The following is a 27,900-nucleotide window of genomic DNA, read 5'->3' as shown; positions in this document are numbered from 1 at the left end:
CGCTCGACCTAACATCGCAAGCTTCGCCCAACATGTGCACATGTCTACTGGACTCGGAGGGGGACAGACAATCTACAGAATTTGCCTTCGAATTGTCCATTAACTGAGAAATGAAGGAGAAAAAAAATTAACTTTCACACAGGATTTTTTGCACGGGCCATGACTCATTTTTCTATCCTCACGCGTTTATGTCGGTGCGAGTTCCCGCCGAAGCAAAAAAGCTCGATGGCTAATTCGCCAGAAAGGCATATTCTGCTGGAATGAGTTTTAGCTTCCATTCGAAATGACAGCCGAGATGAAGAGATGAAAAAGGGAGACATCTTTTTGACTCCCCAATCACATCCTCAGCCAGGCAAAAGAACGGTGGGGTGAACTTTACAACCCTCGTCCATGAAGAATCAAGACACATTACAGAAAGATACTTGCTATAATAAATATAATTCAATAACTTTCCCAAGTTACGGTCTTTATATATGGAAAGATGAAATCCTCTACATCAAGAAAAGAGGCTAAGTTTATCAACTTTAAAAACTCTGGATGGACTCGCCAGGTCTTTGATCTGATTGAGAGATAAGTTTTGTAAAAAGACAGGATAAGTTTCCAAGTTTCCAAGTTTCCCTCTTTAGCATCGGAAAACTATTGGAAATTGCTTAAATATTTTCCGCAATAAGCCAGAGGTGGAGAGGGCAAAAAGAGAAAACCCTTGATTGAGAGAGAGAGAGAGAAACAGAGGACCTCGAGGCCCGGATACGTCCAACCATCCTGCCCTATCCACGACTCCCTTACAAATTCCTATTAAACCAGTGCCTCTCTCGAGCAGAGTCCCAGCAAAGCCCCCCGGTCTGAACTCCTCTAGTTCAGTCCCGAAGCAGAGCACTTCGAGCCTTGCTTAGGGTCCCGACCGAAATGTCGCCTTCTCTCCCGAACCTCCTCCCCCTCCTCCCCCTCCTCCTCCTCCTCCTGTGCATTGCCCCTGCACGCTCCGGCACTGCCAAGATCGGCAATGGCTACCGCCTCGTCTCCATCGAAGAAACCCCCGACGGCGGCCTCCTCGGCCACCTCCAGCTCAACAAGGAGTCCTCCATCTACGGCCCCGACATTCCCCACTTGCACCTCTTCGTCAAGTACGCCATCGAAAAGTCCCCATTTTTATGCTTCTCCTCGCCATCAGGAAACGACCCGTTTCCATTTCTTCACTGAACTCGCGTGTCTCTGTGTGTACTTGAGTGGTTGATGTTTTTTGTGGCGGCTTTCGCAGGCACGAGACGCAGGACCGGCTGAGGGTGTACATCACGGACGCCGAGAAGCAGAGGTGGGAGGTCCCCTACGACCTCCTTCCCGGGACCCGCCGCCGCGGCTCCCGTCGGCGGCCGTCGCGACGTCCCGGAAGACGAGCCCCCCGGTCGCTGTCTCCGAGTACTCCGGCTCCCAGTTCATCTTCAGATACACGACGGACCCCTTCACCTTCGCCGTCAAGAGGAAGTCCGACGGGCAGACCCTCTTCGACTCCACCTCCGGCGACTCCGACCCGTACAGCGCCCTCGTCTTCAAGGACCAGTACCTCGAGATATCCACGAAGCTGCCCGCGGACGCCTCCCTCTACGGCCTGGGGGAGAACACGCAGCCCCACGGGATCAAGCTCTACCCGAACGACCCGTACACGCTGTACACGACGGACGTCTCGGCGATTAACCTGAACACGGACCTGTACGGCGATCACCCGGTGTACATGGACCTGAGGAACGTGGGTGGGAAGGCCTACGCGCACGGCGTGCTGCTGCTCAACAGCAACGGCATGGACGTGTTCTACAGAGGGACCTCGCTGACATACAAGGTGATTGGAGGGGTGCTGGACTTCTACTTCTTCGCCGGCCCAACGCCTCTCGCCGTCGTCGACCAGTACACGCAGCTCATCGGCCGGCCGGCTCCGATGCCCTACTGGGCTTTTGGTATGAATCGCTTGCTTGCTCTGTGTTTCTTTACAAGGAAAGGAGCTGCTTTTACTTTTTTACCATTTACAAGGTCACCCATTATCACTGGAATCTTGTTATATAATTAAGTAGAGAAATTTTGACTACATTAAATTTGCAGGGTCTTATGTCTGATGAATGTTTTAGGAATCGGATATTCCGTATTCATCATGCTTAATAATTCATACAGTTGCTCTGTTTGTGTATTATATTAGGGAAAATGTCGCCTTGACTCGATTAGACTAAGATAATCACCTATTTTTAAAGGGTTGTAAGAGATTGCAATATACTTGTTTTGCGTTGGGATTGGTTTGTTGGTACGCAGATCATTAAATTCGTTTGGTATGGCATTGAATGAACGCTTCTGTTTTTGCCCCACAACCATTTTCTTGCTATTTACCTCAGAGGGACCTCGGTTTCACGTCACTGTAGTCATTCTTTATCGGTCTTGGAATGTGGTACCATTGACTACTTTACTTGCATGGTTGATGGGTTCCTTAAAGCAGTTTAGGTGTGATATTTAATACCTGCCGGGTGATGTGAATTAATTTATTGGGCATGTTGATGTCTTTTGCTTTCGGCTTTAGCCCGTGGTTCGTTTTGTGCCGGCAGGGGTGCGTCCTTTCGGTATAATTTTGGCACCTCATTGTCGATATACATAGTTGGACCTATCACGTTCCATTGGCCTATGGTAAGGACTTCTGATTGTTGCGTCCATCGTAGAGTAAGATGGCACTGGTGCAGGAACTTGTACATTTCGGTCCTCAGAGTTGGGAGTCGTGTAGTTGGTGATATGAATGGATACATATTAAGTAATTGAATTGACTAAGCTCAGAAGTAGTGCGAGCTGCAATGATTTATGGTCCTTCCTGAAGGATTGATGTGGAGGTACCTTCTTTTCATTAAAGAGAGGGTTGTAAGGACTGCCTGAATTGCAGTGTTACGATGCCTGATTGCTGCTCCTGGTTGATAATTCAATTATAACTCGTGTGGAAGTGGAGCTATTTTTTTGTTCATTTTCAATTGTAGGGTTGTCTGGTCGGTCCATTCTCCTGCTTTCACTTCACTGTCCTCTATGACTCTCATTTGTTTATTCATCGTGTAAACATTGGTAGACGTGACTGGGGCGAGGCTCGATCTTTTAATCATATCGGCACGCCAAATAAATTGTAGGTCCGCATAAAAGATGAGGCGATGCGTGGAAACGATGAAGGATCTTTATGCTGTCGTGCTGGTTCGGGCATTTATTTTCATTTGTTTACTTTATGATAGCCTAAAATCTTGACCTTTACGGGGACAACTTTTGAAAGTAGGCCAACTGGTGGACCCCTGAAAGCAATCATGGCCTGAAATTTGTGCTTCTCTTGTCCTTTTCTTACTTGCCTTTTCCTACTAGTAGTGGAGACTGACCATTGCCATCAGATTCTTATCACAATGCTTGCAAACACGTGTAGTTAGATTGGATTTTGATTAACTCAGCGGAAATTATGGCGGTGATATTGAAATTATATTTCTCGATTGTTCAGCATAACGACTAAGGACTCTAGTGCAAAATCTCATAGGCAAACGCATCATCACTTCCTTGAAATCTTAGTTCATAATGTAGGAGGAAAGCATGCAACGAAAAGTTCCGGTTGGATCGAAAAGAGTCACGCATGATTTGTTTCTTTTGCTTATGGGCGATCAGTTGACTTTGGTTTAGGAGATTATTTCTTCTTGATCAATGCAACACCAACATTTCAAGTTTAGATTTAGTTTCTAGTGCAGGAGATGGTGTCAATGCTCCGCCCTAATTGCTTATACTCTCAGTTACTCGTACAAAATGTTATGCTTTACGTTTGTAAAGCTATGTATTCACTGTCTCTCTGCTTTTGGTATCTACAGGGTTTCATCAGTGTAGATGGGGCTATCATAACCTCTCCGTTGTTGAAGACGTGGTTGCAAGCTACCAGAAAGCTAAAATTCCGCTTGATGTGATCTGGAACGACGATGATCACATGGATGGCCACAAGGATTTCACCCTGAATCCTGTCAATTATTCCCGACCGAAGCTTCTGGCCTTCCTGGAGAAGATCCACAACATGGGCATGAAGTACATTGTCATAATTGATCCGGGAATCGGCATCAACGCCACCTATGGTGTATACCAAAGAGGTTTGGCCAAAGATGTCTTCATCAAACATGGCGGCGAGCCCTACATCGCTCAAGTTTGGCCAGGTGCCGTTAACTTCCCCGACTTTCTTAACCCAAAAACTGTAGAGTGGTGGGGTGATGAAGTCCGACGCTTTCACGAGCTCGTCCCTGTCGATGGCTTGTGGATCGACATGAATGAAGCTTCCAATTTCTGCTCGGGGAAGTGCACCATCCCCGAGGGCAGAATATGCCCCAATGGAACTGGGCCAGGCTGGATCTGTTGCTTGGACTGCAAGAATATTACCAACACCAGATGGGACGATCCGCCTTACAAGATAAATGCTTCCGGATTGCAAGTACCAATAGGTTATAAAACCATAGCTACAAGTGCTGTCCATTACAATGGTGTATTGGAGTATGATGCTCACAGTTTGTATGGTTTCTCGCAATCAATTGCTACTCACAAAGCACTCCAAGGGCTCCAGGGAAAGAGACCCTTCATATTGTCGCGCTCGACGTACGTGGGCTCCGGGAAGTATGTTGCTCACTGGACCGGAGATAACCAAGGCAATTGGGAAAATCTGAAGTATTCCATCTCCACTATGCTGAATTTCGGCATATTCGGAGTGCCGATGGTCGGTGCAGACATATGCGGGTTCTACCCAGCCCCGACTGAGGAGCTTTGCAACCGCTGGATTGAAGTCGGTGCCTTTTACCCATTCTCAAGGGACCATGCGAACTACTATTCCCCAAGACAGGAGCTTTATCAATGGGACTCCGTAGCTGAATCTGCTAGGAATGCTCTTGGCATGAGATATAGGCTCCTACCTTACTTGTACACTCTCAATTACCAAGCTCATACAACGGGAGCCCCGATTGCACGGCCTCTTTTCTTTTCATTCCCCGATTACGTGGAGAGTTACGGATTGAGCACCCAGTTTTTGCTTGGTAGTGGAGTCATGGTATCTCCCGTGCTTGAGCAGGGGAAGACGGCGGTCAAGGCGCTCTTTCCTCCTGGTACATGGTTCAGCTTATTCGATATGACGCAGGCCATATCCTCGAAAGGTGGGCAGTATGTCACCCTCGATACGCCTTTGCACGCAGTGAATGTTCATGTATATCAGAACATAATCCTTCCGATGCAGCAAGGTGGGATGATATCCAAGGAAGCGAGAAAACGCCGTTTAGCCTTGTGGTGACTTTCCCAGCTGGGGCCCAGGAGGCGGAAGCGAAGGGGCAATTGTTTCTCGATAATGACGAGCTTCCAGAGATGAAACTTGGGGGTGGGTCTTCGACGTATGTCGACTTTTACGCGACTCTTAGCAAGGGGCAGGTCAAGCTGTGGTCGGAAGTGCAGGAGGGCCAGTTCGCGTTGCAGAATGGTTGGATCGTGCAGAAGGTGTCCGTGTTGGGATTGGGCGGGACTGGGGCATCTGACCTCGAGATCGACGGCGCTGCAGAGAATGTGGAAATGAGCGTTTCCCCGCAGAACTTCTTGGCACCCCTCTCCGATGGTGGAGATGCAAAGAGCAGCTTGCTGGTTGAGATCGGCGGGCTCAAGCTGCCTCTGGGGAAGAACTTTGCCATGTCGTGGAAGATGGGAATGAAAGGTTAAGATTCCAGAATGACCCGGTATTCGCAATCGATTAGCCTTCTTTTTACTTCTGTTTGTCGGTTGCCTATTTCTAGAGTTTGTTCATGGAAAGGAGATGAGTTCAAAGAGAAATTGCTCATCCTTTTCCACTCGAGGGAAAGAAAAAGAAAAGTAGCCAAAGAGCAAGTGTCTTATGTTTTCCATCGTTTGCTTCAAATAAATGTTGCACCGTTTTCAGTATGTTTTCTGCTTCCAGTTTTGCTCACTGCAATCACATTTCAGTTGGGTTACAAGCCGATGATGATGTTGCTGATGCTGAGTAGTGGATGCACATATAGTCCTCAAGCGGCTGTTTTTCGGCAGACTGCGTTCTCCATTTGGGGAACCTAGGTTTCGATGAACCCGCAAGGATCTGAGGATAATTTCTGTAATGGGTTCATCCTCAAAGTGCACAGGACGAGTCTGCCATCCATAAAGTCAAGCATCGAAACTGAACTAACCATCATCCTGGACCTCATTCTGGGCCGAAGGCTCTATGGCCTGCGTTTCTCCAGCGCATGAACAGTGCAAGATATATTGCCTCGGCTAGGCTTTTAATACACACTGGACCTCAGAATAAGGGATACACACAAACATAGCGAAATCCTAGTCTTCCGTAATCTCTTTTTCCCAATTCAGTCATGAAAGAAATAGTTGCCATAGGGCACTAAAAATGCGGAGAATGCAAACATCTTTTTTAGGGTTTGTATTAAAGGCGCATATGGCACATGTGGAAATAAGTTTCCAACCCATGTTTGATCTTAACACCCATCTCCGTCTACCAAAACAACCGGAAATGTTTCAGAAAAAAAGTTCACGCCCTTCTTTATCTCGAAAGATAGGATATCCTAACCACCTAACAGCTATTTCAGTATTTACTCAATGGTGTGATTATGCAAGATATCGTTCTTCACAGTTCTAATTTGATTTTAAAAATTGAACCTCATCTGCATAATTATTATGGTGTAGAAACAAGTCAATCTATTGCGAGGAAAGCCTCAAGTCGCGCATGTGACTAATGGAATGCCTCGCCATCGCCATCGCCATCGCATCAACGATCTTCCACGACCATCGTTCTTGACTCTTGACTACGGTGTCACCGGCCGTTGTCTCGGGCGCCACTAGTTAGAACCAAATCACCATCGCTAAAAAATGCACCCTCTTTTCATATAGAGCACACGAGTAGGTAATTTCACGCCCCATGAAAAGATCTGCCAAACATTGTGGCGCTTTTATCAGCGTAGGTACTGCTAAACGGTGGTTCCCCAAGCCGCTCAAACGTGTCCTATAGGTTGGTTAGTCGGCTAGCATCGTCTGGGAATTTGACCGGTTGAGTTAAATCATCCCAGGTTCGCCTTTTCTTTCACGCCCAAGGAATTTTCCGCGCAGACCCGCGAGGGTTGATTTTGCGGACCATTCAGATCCACAAGAATCGCATCTTTTTTCTCCCTTCCCCATCTCTCTCTAGGGTCCCGGGAGACTCTGCAAGCAAACAAATGTGGAAGCGAATCCTTTGCGGTCTCTTCCGCTAGAATTCTCGGACTCGACATCGAGAAGTCAAAGGACAACACCACGTACGCGAACTACTGTTCTCCGAGATGGGAGCTTTTATCAACGGGAATCGGTGGCCCAATCTGCTAGGAATGCTCTTGGCATGAGATAATAGGCTTCTGCCTTACTTGTGCACTCTCGATTATGAAGCTCATATGACGGGAGCCCCGATTGCCCGGCCTCTTTTCTTTTCATTCCCCGGTTTTGCAAAAGTGATTGGTATGATTTCTCCGAGAACGGACTAAAAATTCTGACGTCGTAAGTAATATCTGCTACGGGAGTTCGCATTGATTTGAGTGATTCCATCTTCAGTCTTATAGTGAAATAAATATATCATCATTTGTTTGCTTCACTTCAAGGCCTAAAAAATAGGACATCAATCCTAAATTTGTCATTTTGAAATGGCCAATTATGGCCTCCTTGAATTTAACATTTTTCGATAGCTCCTGATAAGTATCAAGCATTGACGTAGAGGCATGCAATAATTGCACCATTAGTATTTGATTTGATATATAGTATATTCTCATAGGCGCACTTTTAAAAACCATGCTCTAATAGGTGAATGTCAATCCTTGTGTACCACACTCAAGATGTCTGTTTTAATCCATGTAACTTTCTTTTTCTTTTTTCAGTTTATAAACTTGATTTTCATACCCTTTCTACTCATAACCCCACGGTTGCTCCAAAAAGATTTCCTCTTCAAGGAAACCATCGAGAAATGCTAATTTTACATTCATTTGATAGATCTTCCAATGATTTTGAGCTATGAGTTCTAAAATGATTTGAACGGTATCCATTCGAGCCATTGGTGCAAGTAATTCAAAATAATCAATAGGTGACTTTTACTTGCAACCCTTTACAATCAGCCTAGCTTTATATAGACCCACTTCACCATCCAACTTGTAATTCATCTTGTACAATGGGTTTCTTACCTGGCAGTAGAGAAATTAGCTTCCAAATTTCTTCATTCATTACTTAGATCCACTTCTCATCTATAGCTACATAATGTAGGATATGTGGTCACATTCTACAAATAAACAAAATTTTACCAAAAGTTTCATCGCTAATTTTGTTAGTATTATGATAATCTCTTGTGACCATATAATGTTTGAATCTTGATGGCATCTCACGCAATTGTTGTGAATGATGTATTGGCGGTTTTGAAACTGCTCTTGGTGAAGAAAATGAACTATTGGGCGAAAATGATGGATCTTCAATGGAGATTTTTTTGTTTCTCCCATCACCTTCGATGATAATGTTTTTCTCTCTAGTCTTTTGGTTCCAATCTTGGGCTTCATTAGATATCCTTGTTGATGATTATCTTCTTAGTGACTCAAATATACAACTTATAACTTTTAGTCATGTCACTGTAGCCAAAGAAGATGCACTTTTAGGTTTTGTCATCCAATTTTTTCCTTAGTTTATCTAGTATATGGGATTTTGCCACACATCAAAATACTCATAGGAATGAAACATCTGGTTTGATGCCACTCCAAGCCTCATTTGGGGTTCTTCTAAGAACATTGCTTGTTGGAAACCTATTTAGCATAAATATAGCATATGCAACTACTTCTGCTCAAGACTTCTTGGGTAAATTTTTGGCTTTTAGCGTACTTCTTGTTATTTAAAAATTGTCATATTTTTTCTTATTATTGTACTATTTTGATGAGGAGTATAACTGACAGTCAACTCACAATTCACTCCATGAAAAAGAGCTAAAGTTACCTCTGGGGAAGAACATTGCCATGCCGTGGAAGATGGAAATGAAAGGTTAAGATTTCAGAATGACCCAATATTTGCAATTGATTAGTCTTCTTTACTTTGTTGTCGATTGCCTATTTCTAAAGTTTGTTCACGGAAAGGAGATGAGTTCTAAGAGAGATTGCTCATCCTTTTCCACTCGAGGGGCAAAAAAAAAAGAAATGTGACCATAGAGCAAGGTCATATATTTTCAATTGTTTGCTTGAAATAAATATTGCACTATTTTAATTATGTTTTCTACTTCTAGTTTTGCTCTTTGCAATCATATTTCAGATGGGTTATAAGCTGATGATGATGTTGTTGATGTTGAGTAGTGGATGCATAGATACTTGACAATTCTACTTAGAGCAAGTTCACACTGATTCCCGCATACCTTTTGACATCGAATGGCCCATTTGATAACTAGTCAATTTTTGGCTATTTGTGTTCTTTTGTTTTCTTGAAAAAAATATAAATCTATTTACTAACGTTAGTTAATTTTTCTATTCTCGGAAACAAATTTATCCCATAGAATAGATTTAGATAAGATTAAAGAAGTAGAAAAGTTGCTTCTTTATTTCCAGGAACAATTCTAGAATCAAGTCAATGTCTTCTTCTTTTTTTTTCTTTTCTTTTATTTTTCTTCTTTCCTCCTCTAGCTAGTTGCCGGCCTCGGCGATGACCAGATACCGAGGCCGGCAACCGGCCAAAAGAGGTTCGGCACCGATTAGAAAAGGAAAAAGAAGAGAAGAAAAAAAGAAAAAAAAAAAGAAAAGATAAATCTCATAATCTTATTAAAAATTAAAAGAAATTTTATGGCATAAAAAATTTGAGGTCATATCAAACGCATTGTTGTTATTTTTCTATTATGAGAATATGAATTTTGTGCAATTATTGAATACCTTCAAATGCTTAGAAACACATTCAGAAATAGACTAAGAACAAATTATTTTTAAATATAAATTATTCACAAGACCATAATGGTCACCAAACAAACTTTCTTTAGCCATATTAATCTCAAGCGGCTTTTCTTTCGCAGACTGTGTTCTTCATTTTTGTATGTAACTTTCGATGAAACCGCAAGGATCTGAGGATAATTTCTGGGATGGGTTCATACTCAAAGTGCCCAAAACTAGTCTGCCATCCACCAAGTCAAGCATTGAAACTGAACAGACCATCATCCTGGACCTCATTCCAGGCCGAAGACCCTATGGCTTGCGTTTCTCCCCGCATGAACAGTGCAAGAGATATATATTGTCTAGGCTGGACTTCTAATGCACATCGGAGTCACCACACGAGAAAGAGATAAACACGAATATAGTGAAGTCCAATGAACTACGTAATCTCTTTTTCCCACTTCAATCATGGAAGAAATATTCGCAACAAGGGAAAGGCGGAGAACGGAAACATCTTTTTTTTTTTTTTTTTTTTTTTTTAGGGTACATATTAAAGGCCCCAATATGGTACACGTGGAAATAAGTTACCGGTATTCAATTTCGACATCAACGTGACTCATCAGTGCAATCGAGTACGATATCAATTTTCATAGTTCTAATTCGCCCATATTAAATGAACCTCATCTGCTTAAGCATTATTGTGCAGAAACAAGACAATCTATTGCTCCAGTCACTAGACCGAACAAAAAGAAGCAAAGATTAGGGACTCCCGGTTGTTTTACCTTTCAATTTGATGATTATTACCTTATGGTTTCCAATCCTGTCGATAAAATAGATGCAACAGCGAAAGCATCAAGTCGTACACGGAATTAATGGAATCCCCGCCCATCGCCATCGTCGCCACCGCATCCGACATCTTCCACAACCATCGTTCTTGACCACGGTATCATCAACGCCATCGTCTCGGTCGCTACTAATCAGAGTCCAAGCACCTTCACTCAAGAACGCACGTTTTTTTCACGCCGTGCGCACGAGCAGCAGTTGTTCCCGAAGCCGTTCTAATGTGTCCTAGATCGGTTGGTCGGGCTAGCACCGTCTGGGAAATTTGACTAGGTCGAGTTAAAAACAGGCTCGCCTTTTCTTTCACGCACAAGGAATTTTCCTTGTAGACGCGCGGATCGATGCGCGGACCATTCGGATCCACAAGAAACGAACGGCATCTTCTCTCTCTTACTCTGCAAAAGCGCTTTTCTTTCGATCTCTTCTGCTACAATTCTCGGACTCGAGATCGAGAAAGTCAAATGACAGCACCACGTCGCACGGGTCAGCTCCTTTCGTTAGAGAGAGAGAGAGAGAGATATAGAGAGGGATGAAAGGCAAGAGAAAGAGGGGGTCCCAACCGGACTAAACTGTAGAACTAATTCCCTCTTTTATCGTGTCGGACGCAAAACCCCAACCACCCCACTCACCGACCCATTAACTACCTCCACCAAATCGAAAATCATAGCACGTTTTCGCCTTCGGGACCGGCCCTGGGTCGAAGCGAATGCGGCCGGGGTCCAGACTGGGTGCGGGTGCTCGCGGACTCTCCTGGGTCGGCTTCGTTACTTTCGTAGGTGACGTGATTAGATTCGAAGACCCCCGAATTTTGGAGAATAGAATAAAACTTCGGTGGACGTCGCGGACGGTCGAATCTCGCGGGCGTAATCTAATCTGTTCCCCTACGTCTAGTTCACTTCCCAACATGAACTATAAGGTGCGAGGACCGTGCCCCGACGGCACGTAATTATTGCTCCATCATATGGGCAGGGCGACCAACGCATAAATGGTCGCCCCACGGAATCCTCGTGGTTGGTGAGGGGAAGGACAAGGAGGAGGAGGAGGGGCATCAATGCCCGAAGGAGCTTCGATGCGAGCGCAGCGAAAAGTACTGACAGCTCCCCAGGCAAATACAACAAACTCCTCGTCCCACATCGTCCCAGAGCGCTGCTGGGCTCGATGCGCTGTCACAGTCCACTGACGCGACGCACTGCAAGTTTTCATGGGAAAAATTTAGGACGGAACTTCCCAAAGGGCAATAGCCGGTCCGAATGCCTGTGCTTCTGAATTTATCAGAAATGTCGTCGTTCCTTTTTGTAAAGTAGGCATTCGATTTGTTTTTTTAAATATGGGAAATTACTCCTTAATTATCTAATATCTGCCGAGACCATGTGCGATGGGCGATATTGTCAAAAAGGCAGGGAAATAAAAAGACAAAAACAGAGCCACTGCCTGCCTACGATCCCGTGCGAGGGCCTTCGCTGCAATTTACCTAAACCGCCGGGCCCCGCCTCCGCTTGGCTCTTCGAATAGTTTCGTTTCGCGCATGGCCCATCGGGTCTAACTTCTCGTAATCAACGTGGCTCAAACGGCGCCGTACACGTGTCGGCGAGGGGGGCGGCCGCCACGCTACCTTTGGCGCCAAAGAGGGCGGGGGTTGTGGTGCGGGTGGCTCCAGGCGGCATCATTGGCGGGAAACGGAAGCGATCCTTTGCGCTGGCGGATAAGCACGAGATCGCTTAACGCAGCACTCCTCCTCCTCCTCCTCCCCTCCCTCCCTTATATCATTTCGAGTGGACGAGCGTGGAGGAGGGGGGGACGGTGACCTTTCTCCCATTTTTTGGGCATAGCAAGTGTTTCTTTGGCCCCCTCCATAAAAAGAGAGACTTGTCTAATCCCCCACAAATGCATAATTCCCCTAAAATCGATTGAAATTCACAATTTCTTTCGATTATTTGTATCGATGGGTCGATGAATCGGGTCGGGTCTAGGTATAATAAAAAAAATGGTTTAACCTAAATTGACTTATTTAACTAGTTTTAAACTATTTCCATGCGGTACAAATCCATTGACCCATGTCTAATTTAACTCATATCCTAAATCATATTGTTAAAGCACTTATATATCTAACCCAATTCGGAAAAACTTATATCAAAATTAAGATGAGCGTGTGATCAAGTAAGAGTGAAAGAAAGTCATAAATGTAGGTTCAATCTAAGTAAGTTATGAATCTATTAGCATTCACATTATTTTAGGTCTTATCATTCTAAATCCATCTACTAACAACTTAATCAATCATATATGGATTAAGAAATTTATTTATGATCTATTTTGAGAGATCTAATTAAAGCTGATCACGTGATTAATTTTGTAGGCTCGAACTGAATATGGTTTGAATTTGAGCAGGCTGCTTCTTCAATTTGTCAAATCGAGTCATTTCTTACCCCAAGCTTATGGTCAATGGAGTCCTATTGGCGAGTGCATTTCAAAATTACTAGTGGACACGCTTCGTTAGAAAACATATGATCCTGTTGTGTTTCGCTAGTTAACAAATGCTAGGAAATACTAGCTGATCGTGCGCGCGAGCTACTAGCTCGAGAGCCTAGGCTATCTCTGATACCTCGCCATTATCAAACACGATTCAAAATTCGTTAGTCAAAGGAGGGGCGGCAATAAATAATAAAGTACAGACGTGACCCGAAACGGCCCACGTGACATGCACGCCATGCATGGATGCATGGATGCATGGCTGGATGTGGATGTACGGACGGAGGGAGAAAAGTCACGCGACAGGTGACGGGGTTTTTAAATACTGGGTGGGGACGAAATATCTTAATTAATAGGACAGAATCCGTGGCTCGACACGGCGGGCCTTTTCCCGCTCGCGAGCTAAGTTGGTACGGTCGGACGAGGTGGCAGAGGGGGATCGGGTGTTGCTGGCCGTCGGATCTCTGGGATTCGCCCCCATCTCCATGCGGACAGAGTCACGTGGCGCAGGCTTTTTGTCCTGAGATGGGAAAGGAAAAAGAAAAAAGAGCCCTTTTTTTCCTTGTATATTATATTGAATGAATTAATAATTAGAAAAGTATTAGGAAAAATGTGAAGTGATTTTATTGATTTTTTTTGGTCGAAAGTAATTATTATATGTGGCCAGCAATGAGCCTTGTAATGTGATAAGGCGGCGGTATCTTTGGCAGGAAGGGAGTGCGGGATGGACGTCTACTGAAAGGAAAATTATACCCTATCAGTGGCAATTTTCTTTACAATTTTCTGAAACCAAAAAGGATTACCGGATCTCGAACCGACGCTTCCACAGGCGAGCACGCGACGGTCACGTGATCAGCTCCAGCCCTTTGGGTTTGGTCAGGGGCAACTTCGACGCGAAAAATGGGTCCTCTGGACAAGATTGGCCTTAGCCAGCGGCGGAAATTGGCGCGTGCGCCACCCCGGACTCAGGTTTTCACCGCCGGTAAAAAGCCAGGGGTTAAGTTGAGCATGGTGATTTGCTTGGTGGGCGTTTGGAGTAAATTTCTACGCTGACAAGTCTTTTGGATAAGGAAATTCTATAGGAGGGTCTTTGGCAATTTTTCCTTCTACTATAGAAGAAGTTGCGATGGAAGCAAAAATAATAATAATAATAATAATAAAAATAGAAGAAGTTGGGATAATTATTACGAAAACAAAAAGCAAGAAACCGATGAATAATTAGCAAAAGACTTTCTATTAAGCTTTTGTACTTTGTCAATTCCGACCGATTAAAATCCATCCATGTGCTTTTTGGTCAAACCGAGCATCTTTGTAATGCTGTCAAATTTAATTCATGTTTGACTATGGCCAGAAGCGACTAGGTACGTTTTTTTAATTTTTTTATAGTAAAGTAGGTATGCATTTTTTTTGGTAGTAAAGTAGGTAAGTATTTTTTTTTTAAAAGTAGGTAATTTTTTGTATTGGGTACGTATTTGACGCAATTACAATCGTGACATTTTTTTCCCAAGCAAGAGTGGTGAGCTCAAATGATTAGATTTTGAATTCTCGCGTTAGAATAAGGGAAGTGCCTTAATGGCTAGGCATGCTCAAAATATAGTTTAAGATTTTATGTGTTTTGTTATAATTGTCCATCTTTTCTGTGATAACTATCCACATCTTTTCCAAATTTTCACATATAGACGAAAAGGTCAAAATTTGCAAGAAAAAGTCAAAAGTTATTGATAAGTACACGCGGATGAGCTTAACTTTTGCCGGCCAGTCTGTTGCATTAGATCAAATTGAAATTTTACTTAATTCCAAAATGAGATATATCATCAACCAAGCGAGTCGTTTAAACATAGTGCAAGTGTTTCATTGAGATGTCTCTACACTTGTTTCTTTTTTTTTTTTTAATGATAAGTAAGCCTAGTCTATGGGCGAACTTCGAATATAATGTAAGACCCAAGCTAAAATTTGCAGCTAATAAATTAAAGAAAAGAGGTACTTTGTCAATTTGAAACTTTTTGAATCAATTTCACAATGAGCTTCAAGAACTATATATCACGAAGTTATGTTGAAGATATAAAATCGTCATCCAAAATAAAATTGAACTTCTAACATTGAAAGGACGGCCTTAAATATTTTAAAATGAAGTGAGAAGTTTAGAGGCGACGGTTGACTTTTCCACGACAAAAGAATAATTTCCCAACTTGACTTGTGGTTGTCAATCCAATTTAATTAAAAAGAAAAACCCTGAAAATTTGCTAATTACAGCTACTATTTCCAAGTTAAGGGGTCATGACATTATGGAGTTTCCTTAATAGGTACACGCATTATTATTGTATATAGGAAAAAAATAAAGAAATTAATCAAAACTGCATATGGTAGTTTCGAAATTAAATTTGTGATGTCCCACTGGCTATCGCTATCGCCATCGCCATTTTTTCAAATTAGGGAAAATATGGAAAATATTATCTTTCCCTTTTTATCTCATATAGCAAATAATATATATTTTTGGGTCGATTTAAATAATATATCTATTTAGCTTGAAAAAAAAAATAGAAGACGTATCTGCGTACGTCACGACTCACGAGCCACACTCCCGGGGCAAACTCCCCAACGAGAGAGCACGAGCTTCAGTGGTACGACCGTAAATAACAGGCAAGACGAGCCCCACTTTCATAATGCGGGCCAGCTGTAAATTGCCCCCGCGGCTATGCGTTTTCTCGAAACCGTGAGGGGGCCCGCAGGTCGGGGGCTCAAGCCCAAGCTCCTCGCGGGCGCGTGCCCCCCGCCCCGCCCCGCGCCTGACAGGCTTGACCACACCCTCGGTGGAGCGCGGCCCGCCGCGCGTCTGGCCGGCACGCGCGCGGCGGGGGCGCGTCTACCCAGGGTGGGGGGTGGGGATTGGCTTCGCCCGTCGCCAATTCCGGCATCGGCATGCGCATGATGTTGGATGAGCCATGCGCATGTCCTCCGCCCCCCCGCGCTCCATAAGGCAAATGAAATTTCGACAGCTATTGTTGGAGTTTTCTTACCAAACATAACAGGGGAATTCCGAGAATGTCAATTGATTAAATGGCCCGGCGATTTATTTCTATTCTGAAAAGTGTTATTATTCGAGGGCCTTATTTAATACGGGCATTTCGACCGCCCGGCTGGATGGTGAATGGAGGGAGAAGGGTTTCTGGAAGAGAGAGAGAGAAGGAGACCTATAGGGGGAGGTATTAATTTTTATAATTATTTTTTTTTACTTTTTTCGGCGACGATTTCGAGGGTTTTGTTGGGTGAATTTTATTTCTTTTCGAAATATATTTCCTCTGCTGAGGTTGTTGTTTGTTATGGAGGTTTGCGCTTTTCTGAATTTCGTTGTGACATTCTAGTAAAGAAAAGCAGGAAAGAGGGAAGAAAAAAAATAAAGAAAGAAAATCAAAGGCGGTATTTACTCTGTTCCGAGGGGGGGGCAGGGCCTATATATCTGGGGCAACACCGGGCGGCGGTGCTGGTTTTCACTCTTGAACCCATCTTGATTTTTCCGTCCAATTCGAAAGAGAAAATCTCGGCCATAGATTCCTCATCTGCTGCGCTTTGCTTCTTTTTATCTTCCTCTCGTTCCTCTCTCTCTACCTCCCCCTTTCGGCTATATCTTAGTTGAATCTCATACGATTTTTGGGTTTTTGCCATTTCTCTGAAATTTCTGAACAGTGAGCTACTGAAAGTGGGAGAGGAGTGGTGGTGAGGCTGAGGCTGAGGTTGAGGGAGAGGATTTATGTTGGTGGGTTTTGGATTGGCAGTGATTGGGGCTCTGTTTCGTCTCTGGGTCGTGTCTGTTTCCTCTTCTTCTCCTTCTTCGCAATCGTCGTCTTCTTCTCGGGCATCTGTTTCTCGCTCTGGTGGGTTGGGTGCTCCCCGCTTCATGCTTTTGCGCTGCTTCTGGCCGGCTTCGAATCTGGGTTCCTCGTCTGCTTCGATGCGTTTGAGGCCAAGAAGGTCAGTGGGTTTTTGCCCTTTTCCTTTCTTTTAGTTTCCATGGTTCGTTTATTTTCCATCGCTCTGTTGTGGGCTTTCTGTGGATTTCCTGTTCAATCACATCGAATCTGAAATTTGTGTGTTGGGTCCTCTGTTTTTTTGTGGGGTTTTGCAGGACTTGTTCTGGCGTCGAGTGCTTTGGGGGTTTTCACATAAAGCGATTTTCCAATCTCTTCTTGTTCTTGAGAGGGGGTTTCACTTGATATAGCTCCGGTCTCGCACCGATTTTGCTCCTTTTGACCTCTTTGAGTTCTTTAATTTTTTTATATCTATTTGCGTTGAGGTAAAATTTCGAGGGCGTCGTTGAGGGGGGTTTTTGGTGAGGGTTTTGCGGTCACAGAAATGCCAGAACCTGTGATTCAGCCTGTAGACCACAACAATCTGCTCAAGAAACCGAGGAAGATGACGAGGATCACTGTAGACTCGAGAAGGGTGAGGAAGATTCGAATTTTCTGTCGAGATCCTGAAGCGACCGACGATTCCTCGAGCGAAGACGAATCGGACCACCACCGAAAGGCGATGCCAAGCTTTTCGTCCGAGAGATCAATGTCCCCTCGTCTCAACCCACCGCGCCAGTGACCTTCCAAGCGAGAGCTCTTGCCAAGACAGCAACAACGGCTTCAAAAGCCTCGAAAAGAAGAGGAAGGCCTCGCCGAAAGGCGCAGCGGGCACGAAGAGGAGGGCATGTAATTCGCCGTACAAGGGCGTCCGGCAGAGGAAGTGGGGTAAGGGGCTGCCGAGATTCGAGACCCCCGGCGAAAGGGGTCTCGGATTTGGCTGGGGACGTTCGACACCCCGCAGGAAGCTGCGAAGGCGTACGAGAACAAGAGGCTTGAATTCGAGGCTGCTAAGGCGGAAGAGGCGTCCTTCTCGCACTCGCTCAACAGGCCATCCACATCTGAAGACACGGAGAGCGTCCTGTCGCACACTTCTCCGGCTTCGGTCCTCGATCTAGATACTACCGCGTCTAACTCGACTAAAGAAGCCACTGCTGATGCCAATGAGGAGAACATGGAGAGACCCTGCCTAGAACTCATTGAGGAGGAGCCACTTATTTCGCTGGATGATGTGGCTATCCAGGATTTTTACCCCGGGGAGGATATTGATTCGCTGTTCAAGGACGACTTCGGGGGTTTCGTGGATGATGATATCTGGGGCTTTGGTGATATACCCTTATGCGGATTCGACAAGAACAAGCTGATCGAGCTCCCAGATTACGATTTCGAGCTCGAGGACGACGAGTTTGGCCATTGGATTGATGAGCCACCACCCTTAATATCGCATGCCCATAAGTTTTGCAGCTATAGGTACATTAGTAGTAGTATCGATGATGAAGCATATTATCTATATATTTAGCGAGTACACTCTTGAGAACTAACTGGTAATCGAGTTCTTGAGACTGGTTTTGTCATTGTGTTCAATTAATTCGTTTGTAACTAGAGAGATTCGTGTGTGAGTAGGGATTGAGTGAGCTGGGGAAGAAATCCCTTTTGGGTTTTCTTGTGCTATTTGAGCCGTCCATAAAGGGGTTTTTTCATTTTCCTCCCGTGAGAGAGTGTTCTTGCAATGTCCTGAGATCTGAGAAGGAGAAAAAGACTCAATCTCCCACTCACACATGTCCTGCGTTGCTCTCTGTATTTATTGTCTGATCATATGGTAATTCGAGATGGAAAAACTTTTGTTTGGCTGCTGATCAGTCTAAAGTGTTCGATCATCCATCGATTGTGGCATTATTACTTTGGTCTTGCGTGATGTGATTTCGCGCTCAATGTTTCATGTTCTCGGTTTGTGCTTGTGGTTTAAAATTTTTGGGGAAAGCCGATGACATGTGGGGATCTAAAATATCAAATGATTCTTGGTAGAGATTGAGAATATTTGAGGAGTCGTCTGAATCTCGATCGGCTGATGTAAATTCATCTTTGTAGGTCGCGTGCCTAAGTATCTCAAGCGGTTGATGATTCCTTTCATTTTTTAAGGGTTTATTCAGTTTCTCCTTGTTCTGAAAAAGTAGGTATTTAATTTATTGCGAGCCCCTTGGTGTTTTCTGGGCTCGTCCTTGCTCACGTGAGAGTGGTGCTTCCTTGGATTTGAACTATCATGTGGGGAGGGGGGAGAGGACAAAGCACGTTTCCGGAGTCGGTGCCTGCTGACTCATGGGTTTTCTAATCGACAAAAAGAAGAAAGGGATAACCACGTGTTATGGTGGAGATCAGCTACTAGTCCGTCGCACGTACATAACAAAATCTGAGAAAAAGATTGTACAATTTGTACTCCCATTCAATAATTTAGGGTCTTACCATTTAGCTCGCCAGCTGGTTTAGATCATTAATATAGACAGGCGAGAGATGTGGCGACTTGCTGATGACAATGACGTCGCATGAAAACTGGTAAGGTAGATTGATTTTTGTCTTAAACTGAAATGGTCGTTTTTAGCTTTTCCTCGATGTTAGTTCATTCAAGAATTACGAGAGTTTGGCGTGGGTTTACTGGGAAATTAATTGGTTTCACGAGAACGAGCTATCAAAGAGGAATTAACAAAAAGACAGAGAGATCCGCTTGGCAATATCCACGAGCAACTTGCTTGTCCCCGTGCGCTGTTGTTGTGTGGCCAGTGTGCAGTGAAAGCATTGCGGGAGGAGCAGAAGGCACGGACAGCTGGGTTTCTTCCGCCCTCTTCCCTCCCCGAGGAGGTACGGATGTTCCTGTTCCGGGCCGTGGGGCCATGCCAGAATCTCTTTCGTCTATTCTTCACGAGAATTTCCCTTCAAATTTCTTCGATTTTCACGTCACTATACGATAACAAAGAGGGAGGGGCGGGGGTGGCTAAAGGAGGGGGGTACCTTTCCGAGCTTAGCTGTCTTCCAATTTCAAGTCGAGAGGAGAGGACAACCGACGGCCTATCATCAAAGTGTCCGAAAGGAGGGCCCCGCACGAGCGCCAGGAATCCCGCCAAGTTGTTATCAGGGACGGAAATCTTGCGACCGAAGGGTAACGGGGACGAGTGTCGGATGACTCAGCAGGTCGTGGCTGCGACCCTGCACGTGCCTCTCGTGCTGGGGCGGGGCGGGGTCTCTCCCTTGAGTGTGGGCGAAGGGATATGGGGATTGGAGACAGGGTCAACGAGAGGGAAAGGTAGAGAGAGAGAGAGAGAGGGGTTTTTGCTTAATCATTGAAGTCATTCTGCCCCACTAATTGAAGGTGTTGGGATTAAGACTATCTTAGTTGCCACCTTCCTTTTGTGGTGTCCATTTGATTGATTGATTAGTAGATATTCGGCGGAGGGAGATTTAAGATTTTTTCTAGATGCAAATGTGGAAAATATTGACGTCATGTGACTAGTTGAGATCTAGTCATTTCGCGAATTGGTCCAACTTGCCTATTTGGTCGTGAAAAAGTTAAAAAGTTCTCACATCAAAAGTCATTACTAAATTCAGCTTTTACCATACTTAATTATGCTCTTGAATCTTGAGTGACGATTTGAAATTCTATCTTTTCGGTCGATTGGCCATGGTTCTTTGTAGTCTTGCTATTAAACAAACTTCTTGCTGAGTATTACCTCGCACTTACCCAACGTTGATTTAGATTGAATCTCCAGATTATTTTATCTTTGGTCAAAATGGTTGTTTATGACCTATATCTATTCTCTCGAGTCCCTACACCATGGGCATCTATTCAATATGTAATTTCACTAGTTTATTTGAAAACATATATTTCAAATGAAGATGACCCAGTTAGACAATTCCCTAGAAAAGATTGTTAGGTGTTATAGGTACAGGTGATGTCATTATCATGAGATTTTTCTTTAAAATACCTCATAAAAGATAGAAAGTATCTTGTTCGAAAGCTCAAACGCCCCTTCGATGTTGGATCGGTTGACGGGAGCTTTTATCGTGACGTTTCCGGGTTTCTTTCAATTTAATAAGCGAAAGAGCCCATGTACTGCCGCAAGTGGAAGAGCAGGAACTCACCAGATAGAACTTAGTTCTTGAAAGAGAGCAATGTAATTGGATTTAGTGAAGTCCCATCATAAATGATGGTGGGGGCGGGCATGACACAGCCGTGACGAGTGGCGTAGTTGGTGGCGTGGGGAGGCCAGAGGCACTGGACTCTGATTGATGTGGTGTCGACTCCATGTATGTGCTAGAAAGAATTTTCTTTAGATGAGATGAAAAATCCCACGCTTGATCGGGATATAATAATAATAATAATAATAATAATAATAATTTTACGCCTTAGAATGTATTTATCAAGGAGACAAGAAAAATTCTCTCTTCGCGTGAGATACCTGAAGAAGCTCCGTGGCCAAATTCTCTTCCAAATCCAGACAAAACATTACTTGCCAAAGTAAAAGTAGTCGCCTTTTCCGCTAATTGCGGGACTGCCCGAATGCTTTCCACACAAGCAAAAGCTAATGGAGTTCCTCTCCCTCTCCATCCCCAAAACCTGAAAAAAACCTATGCCACAGCACTGAAGAGTCGCTCTCGATCGCGTTCATGGCGGCCCCATCGTTCTAATATCTCATCGTCAGAATTCCAATGATGTTCCTGCTCACTGGACAGGAAAAGAGGAAAGGGTTTATAAAAGCTTCCTCTGCATATCATCTCCATACGCCACCTCCTAAAGGTCCGCTCATCGTGGGTGCGTGCGTGCTTAGCTACAGCCGGTGCAGGAATTGCTTGAAAATAGCAGCTAGGCGAACCACGTCAAAAGCGCCCGCAAATCAATTTTGACTTCCTCGTTAGAACAGGTCAAGAGATCATATTAGCCTTTCTTAAAATTAGATGACTTCAGATATGATGGTACAGGTTGATGCTAACAGGAGATAAGTGCTTCGGCAGTATTTCTTTTAAAAACCTGATGTATTCATTACTCAACACAAGTTGAATTTCAACCCTCAGCGGTACAAAAGAGTCAACATGGAAATTTAAGGTAGAGACCGCATTCAAATGCACCTAACTTAGTGAGTGTCCCCTACGAAACCGTCAAGGAAGTGAGCTCCCCAAACATGTGATTGGCTACCCTTAGCATGGGGAGAAATGAACGATGAGATGACGGAGCTGTGACTTCGTATCAATTCTCCACCTCCGATTTCCCTAGAAAGCTGCCCGATCTATTTAACTGGTTCCCTTTGATGAAATTAGATAGCCCATTTATACAGAATGGTAAAGGGGCCCATTGATTACTCTCATTTTGTAGCATGATGGATCCGAACGATACTTCAATATCAAATGATTGATGAAGAGTAAAGTGTGTTATCTAATATGTAATTGAAAACTTAATCGATCTTTCTAACGTCACTGAGGACATCTTTTGAGCTAAAGAGAATGTTGCTTTCTATATTTTCCATATGTAATTCGCTTTAGAATTATCTGTATCTAATGGGTTTTCATGTGATGATGGGCTTATTTAGGCCCGTCCGCCCATGTTGGGCCCAAAACCCGGTCCATAAGTGTAGGGCCCATGGAGGATTGTAATTACTGTAAAATAAAAATAAAAGGGGAAAATTTGGGCAATTAAATGGAGGATTGTAATTATTTAGGCGCGAGTCAACTGTCCCTGAACCTACCTATGTATGGAAAATGGGGTTGCTCTGCGGCTAAGGCGTCGCCAAGAATGCATTTCTGTCTTTCACTCAGCTTCGATCATTGATCATTATTCAAATTGTTATTATTTCGGAAAGGCTACAGGTCTCATGGATCTGCCATAGGCGGTCGGCTTCGTGCCTTCGAAAGATGCATTTATTCATCGAAGATGTACAGTGTTTGTTGGCTAAATTCCAGGGAAATGATGTCAAAGTCTAGACACGTTTGGCGAAAGGAATATTACGAAGGGAGGAACGGGCTCCACGGATTTTGCGTGATGCGTTCAACGAATTATTTTGAAGCGGCCAAGACTCTCTGTGAGATAGATCCTCCCTAAGGTATAAGTGTCGTCTCTCGTTTCGTGCTCAATTGCGATCCAATTGTTGAAATTGGTGAATGACATGGATTCGCAGTTTCTAATTATTCGGTCTCTGGCCTAACATGAACCCGAGTCTAGGTAGACTTCTCGACTCCTTCATGAGCTGTATATTTTGCTCATCAAAATCTTTATTCTCTCCGTGCAAGGTAAGGATCATTTTTTTCTTTTGATCATAAATGGGTGATTTTAGTGATAACTCTTATTGCTCTTGCAGGAGTAATTTTCTTTTGAGTGCTTGAGGTCAATCATAACTAGTAATGTCAGTCATTTTACAAATCTTAAATCCTTTTTTGAAAATGGAATTCTTAGTTATATTTCATTTGAGAGGATCCTTCTTGATTTTTAGTACTCTTTTCTTCTTATAAGTACTATTTGTTTTCGAATTTTTTTAAGGATATCAACATCGATGACATGTCGACTTTTGTTTGATAAAAACCGAGAAAATATTAGGTGCGCCGGGCGCTCCACGTCACCGTGCGCCCGCCCTATCAGGATGCGACACGTGTGGCCACGTGGAGCCGGGTCCCGCTTTTTCTTTTAGCCAAATTTTTGCCGCGTCCTTCTCTCTCTTCATTAATGACTGCGTCCTTCTCCCGCCCTTCGCATTTGAAGTCCATTTGAAGTGCCCTTTCTTCTGTCTTCTCCGCACGAAGTCTCTCTCACAAAAATCTTTCTCCGCCTCCTTCGACACCGACGATCAGCACCGGCCGAGCGCCCTCCTCGTCCGGCGGTACTCGATCTCCGCCGCCGCCACCGCCGCCTCCTCGCCGCCCTCGCAGCTCCCGCTGGCCTCCAAGATCCAGAGCGGCTTCGAGCCGCGGAAGTCGTTGTCAACCTTCGCCTCCTTCGACGCCAACGACCAGCACCGGCCGAGCGCCCCTCATCCGGCGGTACTCGATCTCCGCCGCCGCCGCCTCCTCGCCGCCCTTGCAGCTCTCGCTGGCCTCCAAGGTCCAGAGCGGCTTCGAGCCACGGAAGTCGTCGTCGACCTCCGCCTCCTTCGACGCCGACGACCAGCACCGGCCGAGGGCCCCCTCGTCCGGCGGTACTCGATCTCCGCCGCCGCCGCCGCCTCCTCGCCGCCCTCGCAGCTCCCGCTGGCCTCCAAGGTCCAGAGCGGCTTCGAGCCGCGGAAGTCGTCGTCGACTTCCGCCTCCTTCGACGCCGACGACCAGCACCGGCCGAGCGCCCCTCATCTGGCGGTACTCGATCTCCGCCGCCGCCGCCTCCTCGCCGCCCTCGCAGCTCCCGCTGGCCTCCAAGGTCCAGAGCGGCTTCGAGCCGCGGAAGTCGTCGTCGACCTCCGCCTTCTTCGACGCCGACGACCAGCACCAGCCGAGCGCCCCCTCGTCCGGCGGTACTGATCTCCGCCGCCGTCGCCGCCTCCTCGCCGCCCTCGCAGCTCCCGCTGGCGTCCAAGGTCCAGCGTCTCGCGGACAATGTCCAGGTTTTTCCGAAACGCCCGATCGTCTCGCGCTCTATTTTGGCTCCCGATTGAGTTGGGGATTTGACTATTTCGAATTTTTGCTTCTTGCTTCGGTTGATTCCTTCTCTGTTGCCGAGCTCTGAGAAGAGCGATTTCCGGATGCAGCTTGCGAGGCAGGATTACTTGGAGCTGAGACAAGAGGCGATTGAACTGCAGGAGTATTCCAACACGAAGCTCAATCGAGTCACGCAGTCACGCGCTACCTCGGCGTTCTCGCCGACAAGAAGCCGAAACTAGGTGAGGCGGTGCGGCGTCTGTTGTGCCTCGACGCACGTTTGCTTTCTCATTTTGGTTTTTGACAGGTTCTGTGCTTTGTGTCAGATCAAGTCGCCCTTGAAGGTGAGGCTAGGATAGCACCGCTCGTCTGTGAGAAGAGGAAGTTGTTCAATGAGTTGTTGACATCCAAAGGTCAGTCTTTGGTTTCTTAATTGAGTTCTCCCACTTTCCACACCATTATTTGAAGATGAAGGTCCCTCTGCTGTAGAATTCCCGGATGATCTTACTATCCGTGTCGACACTGGTGATGGGACCAGTACCAATCCTAAGAAAGATTATGAATTTGATAGGGTGTATGGACCTCATGTTGGACAGGGTGAGCTAGAAAATGATTAATTTTGTTACATAACAGGCATCATTTGAAAAAAAATTTGGTATATACTAGCTACATGGCTGGTTTGCGTGGAGGTTTGTTATCTTATAGTAGGACTGGTGCATGTGCAGCTAATATATTTAATGATGTTCAACCATTGGTTCAATCAGCTTTGGATGGATTTAATGTGTCAATATTTGCTTATGGACAAAGTAACTCAGGAAAGACGCACACTATGGTCTCTCTCTCTCTCTCTCTCTCTCTCTCAAACATGCTCCCACTGAATATTATCTCCCTATGAGCTAAATATCCAAATATTTGGGTATGGCTTTTTAGATAAAGTATTTTGTTTTTTATTCTTATTGCATTCAAAAGGGTACTGATCTGGAATGAGGATGTGTTTTGTGAATTATGCATGTATGGCTGCCATTATGGGCACGGTCCATTAATGCAGATACTTCTGTCAGATATTGGTCTTATGTCATGTCTGAATTTAAGGAGCTAAAAGTTCTGCTGCTTGCATTTCTTAGATCTGATTGTCATTGGTTTGATCTTTGGCAATCATAGTTATCTGAACGGGGGCCTTTGTAACATTATGATGAACCACGTTCACCCACCATATCATTCCACAAAATTCTGATATGGAAGTTGACATGACGGTGTTTTTTGATGCTTTTCAGGAAGGATCTAGCCATGATCGTGGTCTGTATGCTCGTTGTTTCGAGGAGTTCTTCGATTTAGTGAATTCAGATGCAACTGCTACATCTAGATATGAATTTTTTGTCACAGTTTAGAACTCCACAATGAACAGGTTTCTTTTGTTTTTTACTCACCGTAAATAGCTTCAAGTTAGGTGTTCTGAATGTGTATGTTTTGTCTTGATATAATCGTGCTTCCACATGCTATGTAGGTATGAGATTTGGTGCATGAATCAGGAAAGCTCTAGTGCTTAATGGAGAGTGAATATGATGTCCTTTCATAATTGTGGTCTCCAAAGCCTGTCATGTGCCTCCCTACTAGCATGTCAAATAAAATATAGCAGATCAGAAAAGTTTTCCACTTACGGATGTTTGGCACTCCAGCTTGACACATATTGAATAGCTGACTTGCCATGTCTCATATAGATGTAGTACCCAACAAAGTGGTCAGGGGTCAAATTTATGAGAAAGGTCGTTCCTCAGGAGTTTGTGAAGGTTGGGAATACTTCCGAATGTGCTTTCAGAACTCCAATTGAGTTTCACAAGGATTTAATCACATGCAACACCTCTAAGTGAACATTTTAGCTACATTATAAAGACGAAAATCTCATTGTTTGCTTCTATCTTGTAGTCTCATAAGCTTGCTTCTTTGACTTTGTTCTGACCAACTTACTATGAGGTCATTGGATCGAGCTCCCGAGTTAAAATTTGGTATCTTTAAGGGTTTTCTCTTACTGGGGCTTTTTACTCAAGGATGGGTTTGGGGGTCTAGATCGATTTGTGCTGCGAGTCTCATGCTTGTTGAGATTCTTGTGTCGGTGGTGTTTGGAAGGATGTTTCCTGGATTGTCCTTGTATCTGTTTGATTTCTTGTTATATTTAGAAAGGTTGTTGATCGATCTATGGAGTGGATGCTCGTTCATGCATCATCGTAGGGAGATACCCATGTCACGGTGCTTCAATTTCATCTGATTGAAGCAAATTTTGATTGGTCGTTACATGAACTAGGGTTAGAGATCTTCTGGGAAAGAACACTAAGTTAGGACAATGTGATGGCTTGCCTTGAAGTCCTGTGTCCGGAGGTAGCATTATGATGTTGCTTCATAACCTGTTGAATGTCTTTCAAATTCCACTTATCATGGGATTATCAGATTTGGTTGCTCTTTTCCTCATAAAGGTTGGAGTTGGAGTTCATTGATGGTTAGATTTGTTAGGTTAGAGCTGAGATAAGCGACTGCTTTTGCATACTTGCTGTCAAAATGATTGCTTTACCTGAAAAAAAATTTCGACTTGAGTTGATTTTCTCAAACACGGGAAAAAGTTTGAGTTGAAATGGTCCTTTACTATCCGTGAAGATATACCGTCCTTTATGTGCCATTGATTATGGTTGCTTTTGAATATTTGCAGGAGGGGCATATCGAAGTTCTATGATGGCAAGTGAAAATCTTTCACGAGCTTAGCAAATGCTTCTATTTCTTCATCTGTTAAAGAGATCGTAAATTGAAAAATGCTTACAGCAGAAGGTGTAGAAATATCTTCGCATCCAGTCACATGTTGGACAGAAGCTGCAATTTTTCCTTGGGAAGCAACGTGGTGGGGATATCTAAGAGAAGACCGCTCACCTTGAGCAACGGTGCATTGTTTTGAAGGTTGCTGCTATGTGCAACTCAGAGAGTTTTAGTTCCGCAAGTGAAGACTCGATGACTGAAAAAGCTGACCCTGAGGATTTAGCTTGAGATCTATAGATTGTGCTCGGCCTAGTTCGGTTTCATACCCACGAGGTTCATTTGCGTTTGGGGGGTGTATGGTTTTATTCAGGTTTTGGATACATCTTCCACTTGTACTAAGTAATTTATTTCTCCACGAGGATATTAGGTTGTTGCAAAACTACGAAGCGAGCAGGGCAAAGCCACATCTGAGGTGCAAAGCC

General features: G+C 44.5%; 1 protein-coding gene, 1 non-coding gene and 1 pseudogene across 2 annotated transcripts; all 3 read left to right on the top strand.

Annotated features, from left to right (window-relative positions):
• The first annotated feature begins 779 nt into the window (after window positions 1–779).
• On the top strand, window positions 780–5,937 carry LOC104453802 (alpha-xylosidase 1). Its single transcript, XM_010068427.3, is given in 5 exon segments — window positions 780–1,124; window positions 1,259–1,338; window positions 1,341–1,949; window positions 3,855–5,276; window positions 5,279–5,937. Coding segments are annotated over 5 exon segments (2,769 nt in total). The 5' UTR covers window positions 780–906; the 3' UTR covers window positions 5,719–5,937.
• Window positions 5,938–16,396: 10,459 nt separating this feature from the next.
• Window positions 16,397–18,940, top strand: LOC104453801. The gene is made up of 2 exons (XR_005553330.1): window positions 16,397–17,198; window positions 17,353–18,940. It is a non-coding gene; the product is annotated as an uncharacterized LOC104453801 (transcript).
• A 1,305-nt stretch (window positions 18,941–20,245) lies between these two features.
• Window positions 20,246–26,189, top strand: LOC120296179 (annotated as a pseudogene).
• Window positions 26,190–27,900: the final 1,711 nt, after the last annotated feature.

The sequence above is a fragment of the Eucalyptus grandis genome, chromosome 7 (genome assembly GCF_016545825.1).
Source record: "Eucalyptus grandis isolate ANBG69807.140 chromosome 7, ASM1654582v1, whole genome shotgun sequence".
In the NCBI taxonomy this organism is placed as follows: domain Eukaryota; kingdom Viridiplantae; phylum Streptophyta; class Magnoliopsida; order Myrtales; family Myrtaceae; genus Eucalyptus; species Eucalyptus grandis.
This window is presented reverse-complemented; position numbering and strand designations above follow the sequence as displayed.